This window comes from Typopeltis vanoorti, chromosome 14, assembly GCF_054136105.1.
Source record: "Typopeltis vanoorti isolate ZY-2024b chromosome 14, IOZ_Tvanoo_1.0, whole genome shotgun sequence".
Lineage (NCBI taxonomy): Eukaryota > Metazoa > Arthropoda > Arachnida > Uropygi > Thelyphonidae > Typopeltis > Typopeltis vanoorti.
In genome coordinates this window covers 7,352,624-7,378,261 of record NC_143562.1, presented here as the reverse complement: position 1 = coordinate 7,378,261, position 25,638 = coordinate 7,352,624, and the positions used below count along the sequence as shown (strand labels likewise).

Here is a 25,638-nt window from a genome sequence, read left to right as displayed (position 1 = left end):
AAAATAAAGAGCAAAAAATAATTATTTTACGAGATTTCAAAATTTTAATAACTAGAAACGTTCTATAAATTTTTCGGGGCGCCCTAGGGGACGCAGTCTACTGGTTAAGAATTACTGGCCTATGTGACATTTAAACCACCCAGCTGTAATAAATTTTGTTTATTTTCTCTGTGATATTTTGGAGTTGGTTATAGACGCCCAGACTTTCTTCTTCTCTCTCCTCCTCTGGACCGTATAATCTGAGAACTGTGAGATATCCCCTATTAAGTTTCAATGTGAGTTGTAATATTCTTTTTCCAGTATTTATAGTTATCGATGTTGTCTTGCTCTTGCTCTCTGGTACTCCACTATAGATATGTATGTAGTTATCGGTTTCTTTAGCTATCGGACCCCTATGAGAAACCAGTTTGCCTATCAGATCTGATGGTGTATTCATTTCCCTTATTCAACTAAAATTACTTTATCATTAAAAGTAAGTAAATCAGTAAGGTAAGGATTCCCTGAAGAAAGCTATGCTGCTCGACTGTAGAGAACCTCATTCTTATCCTATCATTTCTAAAGTTTGATTCTAAACTTATCCAAAACTTAAACCACCATCCCAGCGATACTAACTGGTCTGTAATTTGATATCTCACTCTTGAAGCCTGAGTGATAACAGAATTATCCTTTAATCTTTCCATTCTCTTGTGACCTGACTGATGCTGAGACTTTTGCTAATAAGTAATATGTTCATGCCAGGTAGGGATGAATCATTTTGTGTTGTATTTGCCTGTTTTAGATTTCTTTTGCATACTAAGTACATACCACCATAGAAATTGTGTTATGAGCAATGAAGCCAAACCTTCTTAGAAGAAAATAATCTATTGGTTTCAGTATAAATTATTGAAAGTAGCAAAAGAAACGAGTAAAAGTTAAGAGAGTAGGACTGTGGCCATGGTATGACAGAGAATAATCTATTGGTTTCAGTATAAATTATTGAAAGTAGCAAAAGAAACGAATAAAAGTTAAGAGAGTAGGACTGTGGCCATGGTATGACAGAGTAGAGTTGAGGGAGGGCAATAGTGAATGATTCAATGTATATACAGGAAGAAATGATGTGGAGTTTGTTAATGTGTGGAGTGAGTTTGATGGATGAAAGAACTAATACAAGGTAGAGGGTTTGCATTTGAATGGATTTAATGTTCAGACCCTACAAAAGTATTGTTGAATGAAACGAGATCGGATGTGCAAAATCAGGGAAACTAGAGCTTTTAGTGGGAATGCTGTTGCACAGGTTGAGGCAGTTGAGTGTAAGAATGTTCAAAAAATGCCTAAATAACAAACCGGAATGGGATAGTTAGTATAAATCATAAGAACAACAGTGGGTTTGGGTGGCTATTACACTTTATGTACACTAGTTGCCTCCTTAGCGCAATTGGAAGAACAGTAGAACATTGCGCCCTTCGATTGGAAAAGACCTGGGTTCGATTCTCGTCATTACGAGAGGATTTCTTATATGGCTTTTTCAATTGAAGATAAGTTAGCCGATCTCATATTGTGGAAGCAGGTTTTTCCGCTGGAAACTCAGGTTTTTTACCCTGCATATAGACAAATCGGCCTTCAGAACACAGGCAATTTACAGACAAAAAATACTGTTGTTGGCAATGATGGGCAGTAGATGGCATTGACGATAGTGGTGTGGTAGTAGGAGAATTAAATCGCAGTGGAGAGGATGAGATGTGTTTAGGGCAGTAGAGTAGAATGTCCTCCCACGATGAGTCCTTGGACTCCATGGAGGTGTCACGTAATAATAATATTAATAATAATTAATGCTAGGAGCATATAGAACAAGGGTGGAGAGTTTTGGGCATCAGTTAGTTCATCCTGTCCTAAAGCTGTTATTAGTGAGATGATGTAGTTAGTGAATAGAATGTGAAGGGTATAGTATTTTCTAGCAAGATAGAAAAGAAAAAAATGGAGCAGTGGTATTGTTGATGACAGCTAATGAACTGCAAATAAAGAGAGTAGAAGTTGACCGTATAACAATAAATAATCAATATACGTCACCAACAAAATAGAAATGCTGCTGAGAGAATTTTCAAAAAATTTTGATCTTCAGACAAGAAAAGTTTAATAGCAGACCACAATTGCATTTCTAATAAGAAAGCAAGTCTGCAGTTAAACTTTTCTTACTTAATGTAACCTAGCTTATAAACTTCAACTTTAAACAAGAACATTAAGAATTTATAAACTAAAGTCAGTCCTTAACGTACTTCTGAGATTATTATGATTGGGATATAATTATATATCAGATAGATTTGTATGTTTGGATACATCCGTTCTAAGTGTCTGTATACGTACAGAGCTTAGTATGTGATTACTGGGAAGTGAAGTTCCATGTGAATGGATTTTCTACTTCCAGAATATTCATTATGTAATTGATATTTTGGAATCCGTTAGGAGCAACCGATAATTTATTTGATGCTAAACAATAATGTAAATTGCTGTATAAGAGGACTTTGAATTTTCTTGGATAAATAAAACAAACAAAAAAAAAAACCTGCTTATTTAATAAAAATGAATACAGGAAGAAAGCAAAAACAAGACATTTCTGATTTTAGAATTAATGACTTTAAATGTTGTATTTAAATCAGCTTTCAATTATAAAAAAAGTAATTTACAAGCAAGTACAAAATGCTTTGCTAGAATATCTTCATTATATGTGAAAACACATCCATTCCAGTAATAAATATTTTAAAAATGAGTGTTTTAATTACTTGAAATATTTGTACTATGACATTACTTTTGTGATCATCGAGAAAAGTTCAAAAACACTGTTATGCAAAAATTCTATCCCTCCTCAAAAATAAAAATAAAAAGAATTTAAATCTGATAGCCCATCAATGTGAAAATGAGACTGCCTATTTCAGAAGGGATTCGATTCCATATGCAGTCAAGTAAACTCCATTTGATGCACAACTTGTGATATACAGCGGCATAAAGATGTAACATATTGTACATACAATATACAGCATTATAATCAGAGGGCTCTTGAGTATTCCTGGTAAGCCGAATGGTTAGCAAATCAACTCTCCATCCAAAAGGCTGTGGGTTCAAATCACGCCGTCGGTGGATGTTTGTGACTGTCTGTGAAAATATTAGTGGCATACCGACTCTCGTCGGTACGTAAAGTATTTACTAAAATAAAGAGCCAAAAGGCTTCATTTCGCGATGTAAAATTATATAAATTAAGCGGATATTAAATCCAGCATTATTTCAAATCCGAATTGTGCATTCGGCTTTGAAAGACCAAGAGTTCGCTTAAGAGAAATACACCTCTCCGACACTTGGAGTTCCTTAGTACTGAACGACAGTTTTTGCTCTCTTAAGGTTTCTGCCTGGTCTCTGAGGAGAACCAGTCAGTTCGAAAACAGCTATCAGTGCAGTGAAAACTTATCAAAATGTCAAGGGTCAGGCAAGAAGTGTGACCAGCATGGTGACTGATTGATTTTCCCTTTCAGTCGTGTCCGATCGTAGGTGACTTTGTAGGCATTGCCCACAAAGTATTCCTGGTGAGATTTTTACAAGGTAGTTCACCATTGCTTTTCCCAACCCCCAGTTTTATCTGGGCTCAAAACCGGCATATGGCTGGGGCGTATTCAATACTGTAATCCATGTGTTTTCACGGGGCCGGTTTACCTGTTCTGGGGGACGAAAAACCAGGAAACTTGGGTTTTCGAACCCAGGTCTTTCCGACCAAAGGGCTTCGTCTATACTGACTGGGCTATGGAGGCTCTACCAGCATGGTAAGGAAGGCAAAATCAGATTATGAGAAGAAACTAGACAAGCAAGACAAAGGAAATCACAAATAGTTCTTTCGTTATGTGGAAAGTAAGAGGAAGAATGACTATGGAAGATTAACTTTATGAGTGATGATGATCACATGGATACAGAAGCAGATAAAATAGTTGAGTTCCTGAGTGACAACTCAGCAAGGGTATATCATCCTAGTGAGGTTAATGCTGTGACAGAGGCCCATGTGGGAAAGAGGTGGATGACTTGCAGGGTCTTAGGACATTTCAGAATCTCAATGTGAATACAGCTTTGGGATTAGATGGGACATTAGTTCATGTTTTGCGGGAATGTGCAAGGGAACTGACAAGGACGGGTTCAATCGTTCGATGCTGTTGGCACACTCTCCCTCGATGAGTCTTAGGACTCCCTGGAAGTGTCAAATAATAATAACAATAATATCTCTAACTAGATTCTTTAACTTGCCTCATCTCTGGTTCCAAGGGAGGGGAAAGAAGGCAAAATACTTCCCTTATATAAGGAAAGTATTTTGCACTTTCTAAGACTCTAAGAGGTTCTAAGACTGCAGTAGCAAATTATAGACCAATCAGTATCTATGGAATAGTGGTCAAATACTGGAAAAATTGGTCAAAAAGAGAAATCAAGAATGAGTGTATTGGAATATGATACTCTAAGAGAGTCAACAAGGTTTTCTGAAGTGTATGTTATGCCTTACTAATTTACTAAATTTTATAATGGAGTGAAACTGGATTTGGATAAGTGAAATGGCTACATGATGTTTTTGCTGGATTTTGACAAAGGCATTTAAATTCTGTTAGGCAAATTAGAATAAATGGGGGATGGATATAGCACTAACTATGTGGATAAGAAACCCACTACTGGACAGATATCAAAAAGTGTTATACAGAGTAGCAGAATCCAGACGAAAGCTGGTGACTGAAGATGATGTGCTAGAAGGTTCGGTGCAAGGACCACTAATGATTAATTTGTACACAAAGGATATAGGAAACACCCTGAAAGGAAATATTCAATAGTTTGCTGATGATGTAAAATTAATTAGCGTATGGTGGTGATTAAGGCGATGTGAAAAGCTTGCAGGATGGTTTAAATAGGCTGTCACATTAGCGCACTCAGGATTTAATCTTGGGGGGGGGGGCGGAAGAGTTGAGTAGACGATTTGAAAATACACACTACGCATCGCATACGACATATCATCTGCAATGATCGCTAATTCATAAGCAGTATAGAAATAGAAGACACGACACAACATAAATTTAAAAAAAAAAAAATTTTAATTAGGAAAAGATTTTTAGAAAATTTTCTAGTTTTTTTTTCTTCCTCTTTGGAGGGGACCAGGGCCCTCTGTCCACCCCCTAGGTGCACCACTGGGCTGCCATATGAGCCAAAGTTAATAGGTGTCAGTTTAATGTCAAGAAATGTAAAGTTATGCATTTTCGGATAAATATATTACAAGCGTAAATATAAATCCAAATATAATGCAAGTGTACCACATTAATGGAACTGTACTCCAGAAAACAGATGAAACTATGAATTTAGGGATGGTACATGCAGGGCCGGCGGAAGCGGGCATGCAGAGCATGTGGTGCATGCTGGCCCCGCTACGAAGGGACGCTGCCGCCGGGACACACATCATAAATTCATTTTTAAGAAACAAAATTTTTATCATTAAAACAAAAAATTCTTAAATGATCAATATTAAAATAAATAAGGCCGGATACACCGAATAAAAATTTTTAAAAAATTGTATATTGCCGGCCGTTTACATTTTTGCAGCGAGAGCAGGCTAAATGCTTCCCTGCAGAATCTAAAGTGAAACAGTGAACGGTTTTTATGCGCAGAAACGAATTTTCGTACAAAACATTTGTTGCTATGTAACCAGTCATATGGTACTGTAAAAACTCGATTGTAGCTTAAACATTCCAAAGCACATTACATTCGATTGTTTACTTAGGTTAAGTCCCATGTGAATATTGTAAAAATAAACTTTCTTTGTCTCTGTATAGTTTGTTTTAGATGTTATTGTAAACAACACTCTGGAAGTTAACTGTATATACTGCTTTAATAAGAATATGTTAGAGTATTAAAAACAAAGGCAATGTTTTTATCGACGAAGCTGCATGTAATAGATCTACATGGCGGCATTAGAAAGATTGTTATTAAAATTTGTTTGTATGAGAAAGGCTTGCAGGCTCTAAGTTTAAACATCTGCTAAGTCAGTCAGAAAGGTTTAAATAACTTTCTGATGGCTGGCAACTTACAATTAAAAGAGCGGAGGAGAACAAAAAGCGTGCCGAACTTGAAACTTAAGATGAAAGAATCATACCGAATCTTTGGGGGTTGCCAAACTTCATGCGAGGTCTCAGAAGAGGCATAATTAAAAGGAACTGAAGCAAACAGAAGGGGCTGTCCGGATCCAGAGATTGCTGCAGAAGTAGAGGAGGGGGCCCAGTTCCAAAGACGTCCACAGAGAGAGGAGAGACTGCACAGTTCCAGACATTGCTAAAGCTGCCCAGTCCCAGACGTTGCCAAAGAGAGACAGAGCTGCTCAGTTCCAGATATCATCAGAGAGCAACCCAGATCCAGACGTTGGTTGAGAAAGGAGTTTTTCGCTTTCAGAAAGCTTCTCGGTTCGAGAAGTCGCTAGAGAGAAACGACTTCTAGGCCACAGACAGGGCTTTCAAATTGCTGAAACGAGAAGTCCCAAACGCCGTAGAAGAGAAAAGTTTTCAGTCCAGAAAGGGATACTGATTGACAGTTGATGGCAGTTTTATTTCTTTTTGGAGGCGGCATTTTCAGTTTCTTAGAGGAGGCAATTCAAGCTATTTGAGACGGCAGGCGTCCAGGCATTTTCGGCGAGCCCAAGGAGAGAATAACATTTTTCCGGATCTGTACGAGTCCCGCTACGCTGCCGATGAGATATAGCCGAAGCCAAAATTCCAGATGAAGATCTGAGACGAATTGCCATAGAACTTTCAGTGAAAGACTTTTGACTGATTGTGAGATACAGAGCCTTTGTAACCTCTTATAGTTGTATTAGAAAGACTTTTAAGATATATGTTTAATAAGGTTAAGGAGTGTCCTTAAAAGAATCAATTGGCATGTTAGAAGTTGATATCAAATTTGTAAAGATAACTTAACAGAGAAATTTAGGAAACCTCTTTGCGAGTAAACTTGGAGTTTAATAAGTAAAATTTGTAAACTGAGAGTAGATAACTTTTTGTGTTAAAGTATTTAAAGTTGAAGGAAAAAGGTTCTAAATTTTGCTCAAGAGTTTTTATAGAAGTATAGAGAAAGCAATCTCTCTAATGTTTAAATTCGTGTACATTTCATAGTGATGTAAATAAATGTTATTTGACTTTCTTGTAAACATAGCACGTAATAATATAAACAAAAGAGATTCTGAGAGAGAGAAAGGCGCACAGCTACATTAGAATAACGGAGAATAAAGTAAAGAAAAAAGACATCACACGTACTTAATAGAAATTACAAGTATACAAAGTTAAATAATAATAAAAGTTTGCAATGTCGCAGTAATGACAGGATAGCAACAGTATATTTATAACAGAACGCATCTCAGTAGGCTACTGACAGTAGCGCAGTGTGGGTTATTGTTTCGTCTCTGTGTCGTGTTGTGTAATAATTTCTTGTGGGGGTATAAAATAGAAATGGAATCAAAAAATAAAAAGTTATCCGATGCACAAAATCGTAAGCGTCATTCTGCGAAAGACGCCGATATTAAGAAACAAATTTGGGCTCTTAATAATTTGTTAAAATATTAAAATATTCTGATGCAGATTGTAACCAACTCGATAGATCAGAAATCAGAGTTCATACATCATCCGGTTTCATGAAAGTACAATTGCAACTATTGAACAAGATAACAAGATGCAGGATTTAAGTGAGAAACAGTTAGGAGAAGATTTAGTTGTAGTTGACCACGAAACTAACACATTGTTAGTCTCTGTAAATTTAGAAGATCCAGGTGAACGGAGAAATATTGAGGAAAAATTACGAGTTGTTTTAATTGAAAATGGGGCCTGTTCAAAAGAAAAATATAATATATCCCAGAGATACATATGGTCGTAAATTTGGCGACACGTATTATAATAGAAAAATGGAAAACGGGGAGCTCGTGCCAAGAACATGGCTCATTTATCTTCCGAAACTTTAAATTCTGTTTTCTGCTTTTATTGCAAACTTTCCACACCTACTGAATCAAGTAGTCTTGTAGAAGGTTATAATGATTGGAGAAATGTAAGTACAACTTTGCATAGGCATGAGACTAGTTTAACTCACATGAAAAATTTCTTAAAATGGAAGGAACTTGATAAAAATTTAAAAAACAAAACTACTATTGTTTGCCAGACTCAAAGCATGTATGAAATGGAAAAGAAACAATGGACGAGTGTTTTAGAACGCTTGATTGAAATTATAAAATTCCTTGGTGGCCAAAATTTAGCTTTTTCTGGATCATCTGATAAATTATATGAAAGGAATAACGGCAATTGTTTAAAATTAGTCGAACTGTTTGCGAAGTTTGATCCTATTATGGAAAATCATGTTGAGAGGGCCCTACAACGAAACAAGGGGGTACACTATTTGAGTAAAGACAGTCAAAATGAAATATTGAAAACTTTAAATAATGCAATCAGGGATACAATTTTATGATCAATTCGAAAATCTAAATATTATTCCATAATTTTAGACTGCACACCTGATGCAAGTAAAACAGAACAAATGACTATTATTATTCGCTTTGTTTCCTGTGACAATGGAATTGAGAAGATCAGGGAAAACTTTTTAAGTTTTGCAGATGCATCAGATTCCACAGGACGTAGTTTATGTACAACAATAATGGATCTGGAAAAATGGATCATTCCCATTGAAGACATGCGAGGTCAAGGGTATGACAATGGGACAAATATGAAAGGGAAAAAACATGGGCTCCAAAATTTGCTTTTGAACAAAAATCCTCGAGCTTTTTACGTGCCATGTGCTGCTCACTCTAAATTAATCATTAACGATGCAGCCAAAGTGAATGCAGATACAATCAGTTTCTTTGCAATTATTCAAGAAATATACAATTTCTTTTTATTCTCTTACAAACATTGGGCAATCCTTTTAAAGTTCGAAAAAAATTAACATTGAAACAGCCATCAGAAACGCTTTCCCATTGCATTAATTTTACTTTCCCAACATGGGAAAGTAAAATTAATGCAATCCGCCCTATATGATATCAGTTAGGAGAAATTTACGATGCACTTTTTGAAATTTTAAATAATGAACATTTTAATAAAGAAACTTAGCATGAAGCACAAACATTATGTGCTAAAATAAAGGACTATACATTTATTTGCTCTCTTATAATTTGGCGTGATTTACTTAACAGAATAAAGCCTGTGAGTAAAATGCTTCAAGACAAAAATATGAACATTACACTTGCTTTAGGATCTATCGAAAACTTGAAAATATTCTTACAAGAGTATCGATCAGATACAAATTTTAAATTAAAGAAGTTCTAAAAACGGCAAAAGAAGTGAGAGAAGAGGTGGATGGAGTCGTAAGAATGTTCCTTCGACAGCCTTATTAAATTGAGTTATTTAGTTAACAGCACTCCACTGTTTACTCATAATAAAACCATGCAATAAAGAGTGTGGTTTAAATCGCACTGCATGGATAAAAAGAATTTAATACCGGTACGGAAGTTCGAAGACGAAAGAAGACACGACAATTTGACTATGAGCATCATGACGAAACGCCACAATCGCCAGAAGATAAATTTAGAGTGAATGTGTTTTATACACTTCTAGACGTTGCAATGTGTTCGTTAACAGAACGTATTGAACAACTAAAAACATATTATGATAATTTCAATTTATTGTATAGATTACTACAAATTAATAACGAAGACTTACGAAAAAATTGTGACGATTTAGAGATTTTCTTGAAGGACGGCGACAATAAAGACGTAAATTCAATAGAACTATATGACAAGTTATGTGCTTTCCGGAATATTTTTCGGAAGGTTAATTTAAATATTCAAAACCCTTTCGATATTTTTAATTTTATTGTGTCCAATAATTTATCTTTCCCTAATTTTCAATTGCTTTAAGAATACTATTAACCTTACCTGTTAGTGTAGCGAACGGTGAACGTTCCTTTTTCAAGTTGAAATTGATTAAAACCTACTTAAGAACAAGTATGTTACAAAAAAAGCTTGTTAGTTTGGCGTTAATAGCTATTGAAAATTATATGTGTGGAATTAGACATTAGGACCATTATTTCTATTTTTGTGAATATGAAATCAAGAACCCTAAAATTTTAATTAAAAAATTCTAAGTATATTTATGTAAATTAATTTATTTCCTGTTATTCTGTAAAGATTTTATTTTTTGAATACTTATATTAAATGTTCTAATTATTTCTGAATTATTTTCTTATTTTCTCATCTATCTTGAGTTTCTTTTATTTTCCTAAAAGATAGTTCCTTATAAAAATTATTAAAAAAATTTTACAAGCTACTAAGAAATTTAAACTTTCGTTCAAATAAATTTTAACTTTAATTAAAATTCATTTTAATTTTGTTAGCGAATCCGTCGGTGAGTAGGCTATAATCCCTGTATCATTATATTCAACGATTAAAGTGAAATGGCTTTATCAAAATTTGCTTTAACTTTTGAGAATTTTTTGAATATTCGGGTTTACAACGATTATCCTGCCTAGTCAACACTCCCGGTTCGTTACATTTAGCGAACTAACGTGCGACTATTCTGTCAAAATTTATTTAAGAAATTTCAAATAATTTAAATTTTTATTATCGTAGAACCACACACGCCCGTATCGTTACAGGGGCGCTTAGATAGAAATTGCATGCGGGCGGAAAAGCCCCTAGCGCTGGTACTGATTACGTGTTACGCGCCTGTGGCCTGTTACGGGGCTAAGGATGGTCCCGTAACAGGCAACTAGCCCTACTATGTGAAGGGAAGGGAGCTCCTGAGATTACTTGGCTATTGAAGAAGTTGAACGCACTAACAAAGATGTTATTCTTCTTTATAAGGGCTTGATACGTCCACATCTGGGTTACTGTGTTCAGGTGTGGTCTCTTGGGGATGAAGAAGAGGTGTAAACAATTCAGTGACAGGCAATCAAGATGGTTGCCTGCCTATGAAATATTTCCTATTAGGATAAATTGATGGTGTCTGGACTGTAGGAATTGTTTGATAGGCAAAATAGAGGAGATATGAATTATTCAATTTACTTAAAAGGTTTGTAGAATTGATGCAGGGGAAACGATTCAGCAATTAGCTAGAGGGGAGGAGTAGAACAAGAACATATACACTATCCACCAATAATTGTCCAGACATCCCTGCTATTTGAAGTTACGGAACATTCCAGGTTTGTTAATAACATAAAAACAGTTATATAGTAGGAAGCATTATTTCATCGTAGCAGGTGAATACAGGTAGTATGGCAACATGACTTGATCTCAGTGATTTCGAGAGAGGTGTCATTAGCTATCCATACGTGCCATTGCACTCAACTGGAGCATCCAAAATCAACGCTTGACGATGTGATCAACAGGTGGAAACGTTCTGGCATCACGAGTGAAGGAAAACATCCAGAGCGGCTGCCGAAAATGACTGACAGGGACAAGAGAGTGCTAAAACGGCGGAGGCATGCAAAAACAAGTTACAATCGACACAGACCATCTGTTTTGAGTTCCAGAGCGCCAGTAGCACCATGATGAGCACTAATACTGTACAAAAGGAACTCCATTTATCAGGTTTCCATGGAAGAGAAGCGGCACACAAGTCGAACAACGAATAACACGGCCTGGTGCAAAGAGCATGTGAAGTGAATAATTGCTGTTGGCACATTCTCCCTCGATGAGTCTTTGGACTCCCTGGAGGTGTCACATAATAATATAACCAGAAAACACACCCAAGCAGTAGATTCTATGATGGCAACTGAAGAGAAAAATAATTTGAAAGATAAACATAGATCCGGGTGGCAACAGTGCAACTGTTCATACTGCAGGCCTCATTTGATTATCTAGGGTATTCTTTTTGCTTCTCTTGTCTGCTCAATCTTTGGGTCTCATTTTATTAGCAAATAAGACCGTAAGAAATCCTAGAGCATAATTTTGATACAACAGAGCAATAATTTGATACTTGCAAGTGTGGACTTCAGTAGATTAAGTGAATGGAGCACTAGTTCAAAGTGGGAAAATGTAAGATTTTAAAATTTGGGAAGCACAGTATTAGATTGATTGGAATATCTTAGATCAGGTGGAGCAGATGAAGTATTGTATATTAGAGTGATGGTGGATAGACCTAAAATTTGTACATATTGCTGTTTGTGAGGTCAGAGACCCACACATATGTCAGGGTGTGCTAGGTGTGCAGTGCATACCTACAAAATAGCAATATCACCAATATTAGAATTTTGCATTTACTCCCTTAATGGTTTTCTGGCTTCACATGATTCCTAAAATAGAAATTTTGAACAGGTGTAGAGATGATGCAGCAGGTCAAATTTTTAGAGTTCTAGTCATTTTAAATCATCCAGAAGGCAAGGCAGGGTGTGCACTGAGACAATGGCACCAATAAATTAGTGGCTGTGATTGGTTATTTTGTCAACCAATCCAACTGAATGTTGTAATTTGTCATTAGTTGCTGCTTTTGCCTTGAATATCATCTATTTAGTGTGCATGAAGTGTGGACTGACGTGTTTAGGACACCAATATAGAAAAGTTTTTAATATATAATTTTTTATAAATTTATAACATATTTCCTATATTTACAATGGGAAAGAGTGTCCACGATCTACTGAATGTTGTTTTCTGCCAGAGCTTTTGTGGATTATGATTGTAGTCTAAGGAGGCAAGTCTTATCCTCCTCTTCCAAATTTACTATTATATTTACACCTTTTTAGGTATCTTTATAAAAAAATGTATAATTCTGATATGTAAGAATTACAACTGTTGTGTCCCTCTCCACAAAAAAGTTTTCATGATGTCCATCAAAAAACACTCAATGGCCTCTCCATCCATCCATCCATCCACCCACCCACCCACCCACCCACCCACCCACACAGAACTCTGTTTGTTCTCTGTGTGTGTGTGTGTGGCTGGCGTCAGGTTGGTAATATGCAATATAGCCTTGTCAAGTCAGTGTCAACCCTGCCTTCTCGAGGCATGGCCTGTTTCCACTAAAGGGGCTATGGTGGCAGTAAGTATTCTCATTGCAAAGGGATGCCTTCCTTGTAGGATATGGCAGTCATCTCCAGTGAAATATTGCCATCTTGCTTACTAGAGCCTCGAGTGGCCTTTGGCATGCTCGCTTTCTAGAGCAAGGATCAGGTTTCTGTCACTCCCAAACTTCAACATGCAGTGTGAGTATATCCATCAAGAGCATGACATAGTACAGAGATCCAGGACCACCTCATCTTTGAGAGTAAGCAAGCTTGACCACAAGTTAGCATAGAGGACCAAATCAGATTGTAATGCTTTTTAGGAGGCTTCATGATAACCTGGTGCATAATTTCAGTATAATGCCATGCCTGGAGTTATATAATAGCATGTGGGGGTGCACTATCAATGCCATGTTATGATTGGCGGCTGGATGTTCTCTGCATGGGCAACATATCCCAAGATTATTTTCTCCATGTCTACATGTTTCCAATTCTCCTTTTCTCTTCACCTTTAAAACACTGAAATGAAAGTTAACTTAAAATTATAGTGTCAGTGATTAAACAAAAAATACCTTCCCACCCCTGTCAAAAAAAAAAAAAATCTTATTAAAAAAAACCTTCCATATCCACTTCACCAACATTCGGACATCCAAATCTGATGTTCCATTCCTGATCCGCATGAACTGCTCAAATTACACCCTGTATGATTCTTGCCACAAGTGATGTGCTTGTGCCCTTATGTGATCTGATATGACTTATATTTCTTGACATAAGATATCTGATCTAGAATCACATCTTTTCTGACCTTCTGTGGCTTAAGATTTCTTCGCCACATTGTTTTTCATCTGCTGTCTTTATTCTTCTCCCAGTTCGGAAAATCATTCTGACCTCTTTGACTCCTTATCGTTGAAACTAGTCATCTTTTTTGGTAAATTTAATGCCACCAGAGGGCACTCTACACCACACAACTATTTATCTATAATAATATTTAATCTGCCATTCACACTACGTCACTAAGATTATTTCTGTCTGTTTTTGCACAAGTTGTGCAAAAAGTTGTGCCCAATCTACCTGTATGTATGGCTCAAAAAAAAAAAATCTACTGAATAAGTACAATGATACATGTTATAGACTAAATGGGTTTATTAATAAAGAAATATATGTTTAGACATGATATGTACATCCACAACTACAGGTGAAATCTTGATCGAATCAAGCATTAATGACGGTAGATTATGTGCTCGAAATGGATACCTTGTTCTTTCAAGACAGGTTTTGTAGCGCATACAAATTTCTCTGTCATCTTGGAGAACAAGGATTGGGAGATCTGCTGGACATATCATGTAATTTTATCCCTTAGTTCATCAAAGTTTGAAGGCATTGACTGCGTTTCAGAGACTGTTACACTTAATCCAGTACACACCTATGATTCTCATTTGTGTTAATAGTTCATAGTCTACCTGAATGTTCTTTGCATTGAGGCAGAACACTTCTGGTTCATTGGAACCTCTCAATTAAGGCAATGATGACACTACTGCTTGGGGCATGCTTACGGAAACGATGAACAAATTGCTCACAAACATGTCGTAGGCTTGCACCATTTGCTCTACCAACTCCATGTGAACAAAAATAATACTCAACAGTAAACATCTTTTCTTCCCACATCAACATAAGCTAAATGTAACGGCATGGACTGTGCATATGCTCTTCTATTAATGTGCATGCAGTCGAACGGCATATCTCTTAGTAAGTGTACTGAAGAGGATGTAGAAGTTCAGTACTATTATTTTTGTGCCATACCGTGTATATAAATACACACACAATAGTTGTGTGTTCCTGGCCAAGATCAATTCATAAACTTTTGTTAATGTCATGACTAATATTTAACTTGTGTAATTACCAATGCTAAGCAAATACATTAACTATCGTAGTGTTTTTTTGTATTTTTTAATCAATCTATGAGATGAAAAAAATGCATTTTATCAGTAATGATGACTTGACTGTAAACAATAAACAGGATTTCTCAGTTATCAGTTTCTCATGATGAAATACCAAACAAAACATTTAGGTCATGTTTTTAGAATGATTATAAATAAATTATATTATTTAGGAAAATAAGAGGCGGCCTGTTTTCATCAGCGAGATTCTTAGCACCCGTGGCCACACTCGGTGCCTTACCACCGCTGTAGAAAGGTGGGTGTGGGCCGTGCAGGACTCGGTGCCGTTTCTGTTGTTGTAGTGGCATCTTTGCTGTGGTCGCATATACACTTCTCCTGACCAGAGTTCTGAAGTGTTTGCCAGAGCTCTGTTAGTGATGTTGGGTCCAGGTTAGGATTCCCAACACCCCAGGGTGCACCACGGGGAGGTAGAGTTAGACTTTGCACCCCAACATAGAAAACAGGCCGCCTCTTAAATCTATGAAAATGGCAATCGGTACCCTCAATACTCGAACTTTGGCAAGACTACAGAATAGATTTATTAATCAAAGAACTAACTAATATCAACTTGGATATCCTGCTAGTGAATGAAACAAAAAGATTGAAAGAACTGACAGCAAGATGGTACAATGGCTCACAGATACTCCTCGGAGCATCCTCAAACAATGGCAAACAAGGCGGAGTGGGTTTCATTGTTAAATCTAAGCTCACCAAGTCGATCCTTTCTTGTAACATCATATCTGAAAGAATAGGTGTACTCGTAATTGGAATAGAGAACAATATAACAATAAAATTAATATCCTGCTATGCTTCAACATATGTAGCTGATAATCAAGAAATAGAACATTTTTACATGAATCTTGAACAGGCATTAAATTATAAGTCAACATACACATTCGTTGGTGGTGACTTTAATGCCAAAATAGGATGTGGAAAAGAAGATGAAAAGTTTATAGGACCACATGGCCTAAGAGAAAGAAATAGAAGAGGAGAGAGATTAGCTGAATTTGCTGCAGCTGAACAACTCTTTATCATGAACACTTTTTTCAACAAATGCCTAAGAAGACTTGGCAATCACCGAATGGAGACACAAAAAAATGAAATTGACTACATTTTAACAGACTGTAAAAGACTGGTAAAAATACTGGTACAATAGGCGAAACATACTTCAACATAGATTCTGACCACAGACTCCTCAGAGCCATTATAAGAATAGACCACAAAAAAGAACAACATATCAGGGCCACATCAAACTATAAAAGACAACCCAAACAAATAGACTACCATAAGTTCAGGAAGTACATAGAAGAGACCGAACGGACTATTAAAAACTGTTACATAAATGACTTCATTGATTTTATTAATAAATTCAACGAGTGCAAGAAAAAAATCAGAAATTCCTGTGAAACAAAAAAAAAAAAAAAGGAGAACGACTCTCACCTCAAACTCTAGAACTACTGAAAAAGAGAAAAGAACTGAAGAAATCTGAAAAAAATTTTCTAGAATACAAAATTATCTGTAAGTTACTAAGGAAAAGAATTCTAGAAGACTACAAAGCTTTCAGGATAAAAAAATTAAGAGAAGCAGTGCAGGCAAAAACCAGCCTGAAAAAAATAGAGAAAGACTTAAATTTTAAACAGTTAATTCCATCTGCTTTACAGGATCAAAATGGAGAAAAACATACTAATAGAAAAAGGATAGAAGAAATTGTGCGGAATTTTTATAATGATCTCTACGCAACTAAGTGCCAAGTTTCAGAACCTATCATTCCAAAACCAAGCAATATACTTCCAGAAGAAACAGAACATGCCCTTAAGAAAATGAGGCAAGGAAAAGCCTCAGGACTTGATCATGTTAAGGCTGAAGGAATCCAACAAAGTGGACCAATTATTTTCAAAGCCTTGGCTGCCAGGTTCACGTGGTACTTCAAAGAAAGAAAGATTCCAGAGGAATGGAAAACCTCAAAAACCATACTCCTTTTCAAAAAAGGGAACAAGGAAGACATAAAAAAACTATTGTCCAATCTGTCTACTCTCTCACATATACAAGATCATGAACAGAGTAATACTGAACAGAATCCAAAACACTCTAGAAGACAACTCCAGCAGAGAGCAGGCAGGATTCAGAAGAGGCTTCTCCACAATAGATCACATCCAGGTCATTTCACAACTAACAGAAAAATGCAGAGAATACCGAATCTCTCTATGTTTCCTCTTTATTGATTTTAAAAAAGCATTTGATACCATAGAACACAATGCAGTTATCAGTGCCTTACTGGAAATAAATGTGGATCCTACTTATATTCACATGTTAAAAGAAATTAACAAAAATCAGACCACACAAATAACCCTATTTGATCAACCTATAAATATAGATATAAAGAGATGGGTCTGCCAAGGCGATGTGATCTCCCCAAATCTATTTACCAGCACTTTAGAATGAAAAAAATAAGACATAAATAGAGGAATAAGCATAGATGGTGAAAAGCTACAAATTCTTATGTTTGCCGATGATCTAGTACTGATATCCCACAACCCAAAAGACCTAGAAGAAATGGGTGAAAAAGTATACACAAACAGCAGTAAGATAGGCTTAGAAATGAATCTAGAAAAAACAAAATGGATCAAAAACATTGATATTGATAACATCCCTATAGAACAAGTTGACTCATACAAGTACTTAGGACAAACAATAAAAATGAATAACGATTTATCTGAAGAACTAGCAAAAAGAAAGCTGCATGGCTATCATTCAACAGACTAAAAGAAACACTTACTGATCCAAATCCTGACATCTCTCCGAAGGCAAAACTATTTAATAGTGATATTCTACCATCACTCACATATGGATCAGAAACATGGAACATGACAAGAAAAGAAGAAGAGACTCCCAGAATAACTCAGCGTGCAATAGAATGCAGGATTTGTAACATCAGCAGAATGGAACATGTTAGAAACACGGAACTAAGAAAGAGATCAGGCATAAAAGATGTGGTAACTGCAGTATATGAAAGCAAGATGAGATGGGCAAGTTACATAGCCAGACTCAGGGATAACAGATGGACATATAGAATACTCAACTGGCAACCAAGAATAAAGAGAAAACCAGGAAGACCACCTACAAGATGGGAAGATCCACTAGTGAAATCTATGGGTATAACATGGAAGAGAGAGGCTCAAGATTGAGATCATTGGAGGCATCTTTGTGACTTGCACTCATGGAGAAATATTGAGTGAAACACGGGTCCATCAAGGTAATCACGTAAAATAAGAAAAAAATATTGTAATACTTCTTTCTCAATTTTCCAAGTTTCCATATCTACTATTAATGGTTCAAATACAGCATATTCTGTCAATTAGTAGAAAATAAATCAATTAATTACTGCTGTCCACTGTACATCTAGTTTAGGTTGCCATCATGAAATGGCTACATTGCAGTATACTCCTGAACATTTTCTAGAGAAAATGAGGCACAAGCACCCTCTCAGTGAGATGGGTGGATGGATGGTATGTGTGTGTGTGGAGTTGAACATTCCATGGTTCAACCACCCTCCATGCAAAGAAAACAATCCTCACCCTCTTGCTCACAGTTTACTTTCACAACTTCCAGGGATGGCCCTTGTATATCAACAAATAAACAAGACTATAATGGGGCTGTCACTTTTCCTTACATCTGCATTGGAACAGATAAAATTACTCAGCTACTTCAATATCATGACAGAAAAAGTGGCTTTCATTCCTCTCTATAACCTCTCAAGATTAGTACATCCCTTGAAGATCCACTAAACCTCCTCTTCCCATGTTTCTTGTAGATCCATAAACATGGATCTACAAGAAACATGGCATATGTACAGTGTCAGTTAAATGGAATGTTCGAGAGAGAGATCCATATGTCAGATCATTTTAAAGACGTAGAAAAGAAAAATCCAGTTTGGTATATCATACAAGCAATGAACCATCCTGCACTTTGACAAACAGAAATACTTTAACCATAACTGTTAAGTCAGGAAATAAATTCAAAGAAGCTTCAGAAATACTACACATACCTAACAACAAAAAAAAGTATCATCATACACCAAGTTTGGTCCAATTAAATCTGGGACTATTTTCTGCTTTTTTTGTATAAAATACTCCTTAGAAGTGTATCTGATAGCATATGAAACTAGAAGAGTAATGGGGAACTGAGAAAACTTTTATATATTATTATTTATTGTGGTCTTTTACAACAATTTTCAACCTTTACAATGTCATAATGTCACTGTCAAAAGGCTCTGAAAGTTATTTGAAAATTAGTAATAACCTTAAATCACCAGGGCCAAGAATTTAACTATTATTAAAGAGGTAAAGAATGTGAGGTGAAACATTTCTCAGAATTACAAAATGATTACTAAGAGAAAGTACAGACATTCATAATAACTAATTTGTAATACAGCAAATTGTACAGAGAACTCTGCAAGTGGTTCTATAATACTGTTTCTCAAAGTACAAAGAAGTTACTAACAAAATACTTGTAAAAATAAACTTTTTTAGCAAATTCTTATAACAAACCTTTTTTTTGATATAACAAAATATTCTTTTCAGTTCCTATAAGTTACTATTGTGAAAATAGATCGCAAAACGTTGATTGGTGATAGCTAAACATATCAAATTTCCCTCATTATCAGTAAAACTCGATTTCCAATAAAGATTCACTTTATTCATATCAAACAGTAACACAAATCAAATCTTGACATAATATTAAGTTTAAAAAAAAAAAGTAATAGACTGATTAATTACAAAATCAGTCAGGAGACATCAGCAACTCAGAGAGGTGTCAACTGGGATTGAAAGAGAGTAAATTAATACTGAGAGAGTTTTGCATTAAGACTCTTTTGAGTGAATGCTTGCATGTGCTTTTAAACGATGAAAATGTGAAAATGATTTACCACACGTTTCACACATAAAAGGTTTTTCATTAGTGTGAATTCTCGTATGTTCTTTCAGATGATGAGACTGTGAAAATGATTTACCACATGTTTCACAGTTAAAAGGTCTCTCATTAGTGTGAGTCCTTGTGTGTTCTTTTAGATGAGAAGATTGTGAAAATGATCTACCACATAGTTCACAGTGAAAAGGTTTCTCATTGGTATGAATTCTGATGTGCACTTTAAGATGAGAGACATGTGCAAATGATTTGCCACACATTTCACATGAAAAAGACTTCATTAGTATGAATCCTCATGTGTTGTTTCAGATTTGAAAGATTTGAGAGCGACTTACCACATGCTTCACAAGTAAATTGTTTTCCATCGGTATGAATTCTTAAGTGCTCCTCAAAGCAACGGTGATCAACAAATGATTTACCACATGCTTCACAAATAAAAGCTCTCTCAGTACCGTGGATTCTTGTGTGTTGTTTAAGATTTCCCAATTGTGAAAAAGATTTCTCACAAGTCTCACATGTAAAAGGCTTCTCATTAGTGTGGACTTTAATATGTTCTTTCAGATGATGAGCCTGTGAAAATAATTTACCACATGTATCGCACATAAACGGTCTTTCATTAGTATGAACTTTCATGTGTTCCTTAAGATGATTATACTGTGCAAATGATATACCGCAAATGCTACATGGAAAAGTTTTCTTATTAGGCAGAACTAAGATATCTTCCTTTTGTAATTCAAAATCCTCAATTCTAAACGTTTCACATGTGAATTCTGTGTCGCCAGCTTGGTTAAGTATGTCACTTACTAAAGATATCTCCATATTATTTATCCACTTTATGTAGAAAATCACACAAAAAAAATCATTGGGTAGTATAGATGAAACTAGATTACTGTCGAATAGAATAAATCCACCTTGCTGTATCAATGAATTTGAATCTAGCATAAAAAAAATAAAAACAATTTAATATTCTAAAAATAAATTTATATAAACTACTGAAAATTACTGAAGTTTAAATGTGTGTGTGTATGTGTGTGTATATATATATATATATATATATATATATATATATATATGTAGAAAGTTTTTTACCTTGGGTATAATATACGTTAAAGATACCAAGCTATTTTAAACCTGGTTTAATCCATTTCCCAAGTAAGCAAACAGACAAAGTCAAGTTTGTGCCTGCAAGTAGTGCAAGTCTCGGTGACCCCACATGTACTGCAAGTCTAGGTGACACGCAAGTAGTGCAAGACTTGCACTACTTGCGTGTCACCTAGACTTGCAGTACATGTGGGGTCACCGAGACTGGTAGTGCAAGTCTTGCACTACTTGCGTGTCATCTAGACTTGCAGTACATGTGGGGTCACTGAGACTTGCACTACTTGCAGGCGCAAACTTGACTTTGTCTGTTTGCTTACTTGGGAAATGGATTAAACCAGGTTTAAAATAGCTTGGTATCTTTAACATATATATATACATATACATATATGAAAAATTATATCAGATCATATGTGTACTTAGTAGACAACAGATTATATTACATGTGATGTGTTAATTTGTGAAGCAAAGAAAGAACTCGCAGTTAATCATATCCATTGAATACAAACAGTGCAATATTATCTGTTGTTGTTTTTTTGTTTTTTTTTACAAAACATTTTGAATATCGATAGCAAATCATGATAGTACCAATCAGATGGTACTATAATTAAAAATGAAAAGATTGGTACTATCGTAATTTGTATTATACTAAAATAAGTACATATTATTCAGAACCAGCATTACAAAAGAAATTGTCAGACAGTTCAATAAACGCAGATCATTCATTATCAATGAAGAGAGAGCAAAGTATTGTCATTATCTGGAACAGCTTTTAATATAGCTTATGAGTTCAAAGAATTAGAGCAGAAATAAGGAACCAGTAAAATGAGGTGTTGGGTGACCTTTTGGTGGGACTTTTTTACAAATATTTTGTTAAGCAACCACTGAGATGTCATTTTGATAACTTATGATAATTTAGAGTATATTAAATTAGGGAGTTCATTAAATATCGATATCAGACCTGAAATATCAGGCACTATCAACATAAGCATCAACAAAAAATAACTGGCAGGAAAATTAGAGAAACACCACAGCTATAACTGGTATTATCAAAACAAAGAAGAGGAAAAAAAACAGGCGAAATTATTCTAAATAACAACTACAAGAGGTTACATTCAGGCAACACTGATTAGGGAGACGAGTGGTTATAGCATTCATCACTAAACACCAACACAGAATAGTAAGCAATTACAAGCAATGATGTATATCAACAAAATGGGGAAATTGGACAATAAGATTTATTTGTGCCTATGGTAGTCTCATAGAAAGTTTGAAGACAGAACCAGGGATATTTCAGTCATTAGGGAAGGCAATGAGATCCTTATTAGAGATCCAAACAGTAGAATACAAAATGAATACCAGAAAAAAATAAATTTTTTGGGGGGAATATTTTGAGAAAATATACAAAGCTAAAAGTACCTACTAGATTTCTTTCAGGACAGCAACTAATTATTCTTAATGGCATGTTGAAACAAAGATGTACAAGAAGACAGAAGAAATAATAGTCAGTGAGACTTACTGTTTAGAGGATTTGAGATGGGAAGCGATCACCATTTAGTTTTAAGAATGATAAAAACAAATTTCATATCTTCTTCCTTTTCCCTCTTTTACCTTGCAGTGTTGAAGATTTTGTATTCATTTAACCGCAACCATACACGAGGATAAAGTGGTTAGCCCTATGCTTTCAGGTGTATCCTATGTCTGTAGAAGTGCTGGGTTCTCAAGGCTGGTTCACCTGCTTGCAGGACGAAAAAAAAACAGATAAACTGGAAAGAAAAACCATACACTCCATGCCAAAGACCGGTTAAATTGGCTGTCTGTGAAAATTTTCTTTTCATATTGAAAAGGAAAAAAATATGCACAAAATATTTAAACAGATCAATTCAGCAGCAGTTGTATTGCAGGCAAATATACAAATATTATTCAAGAAAAAATGAAATTTTGAAATCAAGAATCAAACCTTGGAGATTAGGTGGAAAACTGATGAAACCATTGATTCAGCCAATAAGAGTGGTAAAGTTGTATGCAAGGATAGAAAAATCAGAACTCTGTGGTGAAACCAAGAAATTATAAAGGCAGTCCTAGAAAAGAAAGCATATCAACTCGAAAGCAAGTTAGCAAGTCCTGTGATAGGATACAGAGTAAAATCCAACAAAGTGAAGCAATGAATACAAGTAGCTATAAACAAGTCAAAGTAAGCATATACAAGATAAGCATCAAGGAGATGGGAAAATATCTGGAGGATATTAAAAAAGCTATTATAAGAGGATATTATAAATTGAGGAGTCTAAAAGGAATCAGAGATGATAAAGACAAACATAGATACTGAAGATAAAGACATTTCAGATGTCTTTATCTTCAGTATCTATGTTGGAGTAATTACTTTAAAAGACTTATGTTACTACTTGTTTCAACAAGTAGTAACAGAACAGTGCTAAAAATTTGAGAGGAATAGAGTCAAGACTACACACCAATATTTTAAGTAGAAAAAGCCATCAGAAATTTGAAATGTGGAAAAGTAAGCAGAAGATATTGTCAGAAAATTAAATTCTGGATAAATGGAGCAAAGCTCTCATTAATACACATGTATAAAAAAGGGAAATAAAACAAGTAAGAATTTGAAGTATTTCCCTATTGAGTAGTGTTCTGGTGTTATATATGTTGTTTCCTGTTTTTTTTTTGTTATGATCTAAGATGTCATTATTTAGGTAGGGGATTCTTTTTGATTCCTCTTTATATGTCCTATCGATACTCAAACTACCTATCAATTCTGTGGCTGTCACTTAGATTGCTTTCATGTGCGAATTCGATTCGATAAATAAAGAAACTTCCCCTGGATTGAGCCAATTCCTTTATTTGAAAATCTGGAGCTATCTCCTCATTGGGTCCTGGAAAATTTCTTTGTTAATGATGCGTCATCCAGAACACTTAGATTAGAAAAAGCTTCTTAATCAAGTAGTGAACTCTCACAGCGACACACGGTTATACAATCTATATAATAACAGTTACCAAGTTAACTAAATCCCTTATTTTAAATTCTCATTGCAGTCGTGGTCTTCCCCAATTAACTAGTTCTGCTCAGGTTCTACTTGATGAGTGGTGCAATGGATTCATTTATCAGGCAATTTGTTAGGTGAAAGAAAAAGGGTTTATTCATTAAACTATCATAATACAAATTTACAAGACTTCATATAACTAAAGTAAATCTTTCTTCTAAGTTAACAGACTTAACTATACATAACTTCAGTATTCCTAGTTGAATATTCTACCACGAGACAATATTAAATATGAATCAATTCACTGATCTCCAACAATCGGATCTACAATTTCTATCAAAGCGTAACTTATCAAACTTCAAGCATTACTAAGCTATAAGATACTACATACAAATTAATACCACACTATATCAGAATTCACTCTCAGAGATAAAACATTCTGGTATGAGGCTAAGCTCTAAGGTCCTGTTTCATATCTTATATAGGTCCCACTAATGAATAATTTTGCACATTATTACACACAAAGTTCTTTTATACACACAAAGGAAACTAAAAGATTCGTACATTACTGGGACCTTCGGACTTCATTGGGCCTATCTCTCGATCCTTACAATTCTTTCCAGATCATTCCCTCTTCTTCTTCACAGCTGTTTATTCGAAGGGCCAGCCTTTAACTCACAATCATGAATTATCCTCTCCGATGTATACGAGAACAGCTCTGCTTAAGTTGGTCCACGTGGTCTATCATGACGATCATCTTGCATTGATTCTCCCGCTTTACTGATGAAATACCTGCACTTGGCTCGCTACTCGGCCACGTAACTGTGACTAGACACCATTCTGTTGGCCGCTCTCACGTACTCATCTCAGGGAATTACTCAAGCTTGGCCCTTCGAGTGACGTGTGCCAAAGTTGAGAGAGAAGAAAAAAAGCCAAAAAGCCTATGAGAGCCAGCAAGCTAGTGGTGTCAAGCTTTTTATATCATACCTTTCTGCTCGGCACTACTCCTTTGCACACGGTTCCGGTCCTTCTCCTCGTGTCTCCTGGGAAACTCCTGCACGCAACTTACTCCTCGCTACATGACTGTCATGGGGCATGTTACTAATCCGAGTATCTCGTTTGCGAACTTTGAACTCACTTTTACATACTAACATAATTCTCATCAAATCTTCTTCCATTGTTAAATTTATAAGAACAGGTAATATTTTCTTACATAGAATAGTCCAATATTAAGAGCGTTCATTTAAAATTTTAAAGAAATTAACATCTCTACTTATATACAAGTATTTCTCTCAGTGTTTTGATGCTTGTGAAATCCTGAATGAGATATTTCACATTGAAATCTCTTCATTCAAGACTTAACACTGGGTAAGATTCATGAAGCATATTTGAGAAGAGGCTAAAAAACAGTAGAAGAGGCATCTGTGAAAGAATTAGCTGAGTACAAGCATTGTAAGGAACAGATGTTCACTTTACAGCATCTAGACCAGGGGTTGCCAAACTTCTTTGACTGTCGACCCCTTCAAGAGTTTCTTCACTTTTTATCACCCCCTCTATTTTACCATTACGTAATTATAATAGGACAAGCAGAAAAGATGCTTATGTGAGTTTTTAGAATGTTTATTTTATAGTTACAGTGTTTCTTGTATGTGTAATATAGTATATACTATTATACTGGC

The 25,638-nt window shown here is 35.5% G+C and overlaps 1 protein-coding gene across 1 annotated transcript in view; it reads right to left on the bottom strand.

The window, feature by feature from the left end:
* LOC150099150 (uncharacterized) overlaps positions 1–25,638 on the bottom strand; it is an 87,258-nt gene that overhangs the window by 30,453 nt on the left and 31,167 nt on the right. Inside the window, 2 exon segments of the mRNA XM_090404270.1 lie at positions 19,809–20,140; positions 20,142–20,800. Of these exon segments, the coding sequence (XP_090260396.1) occupies positions 19,809–20,140; positions 20,142–20,684 (875 nt within the window). The 5' untranslated portion in view covers positions 20,685–20,800.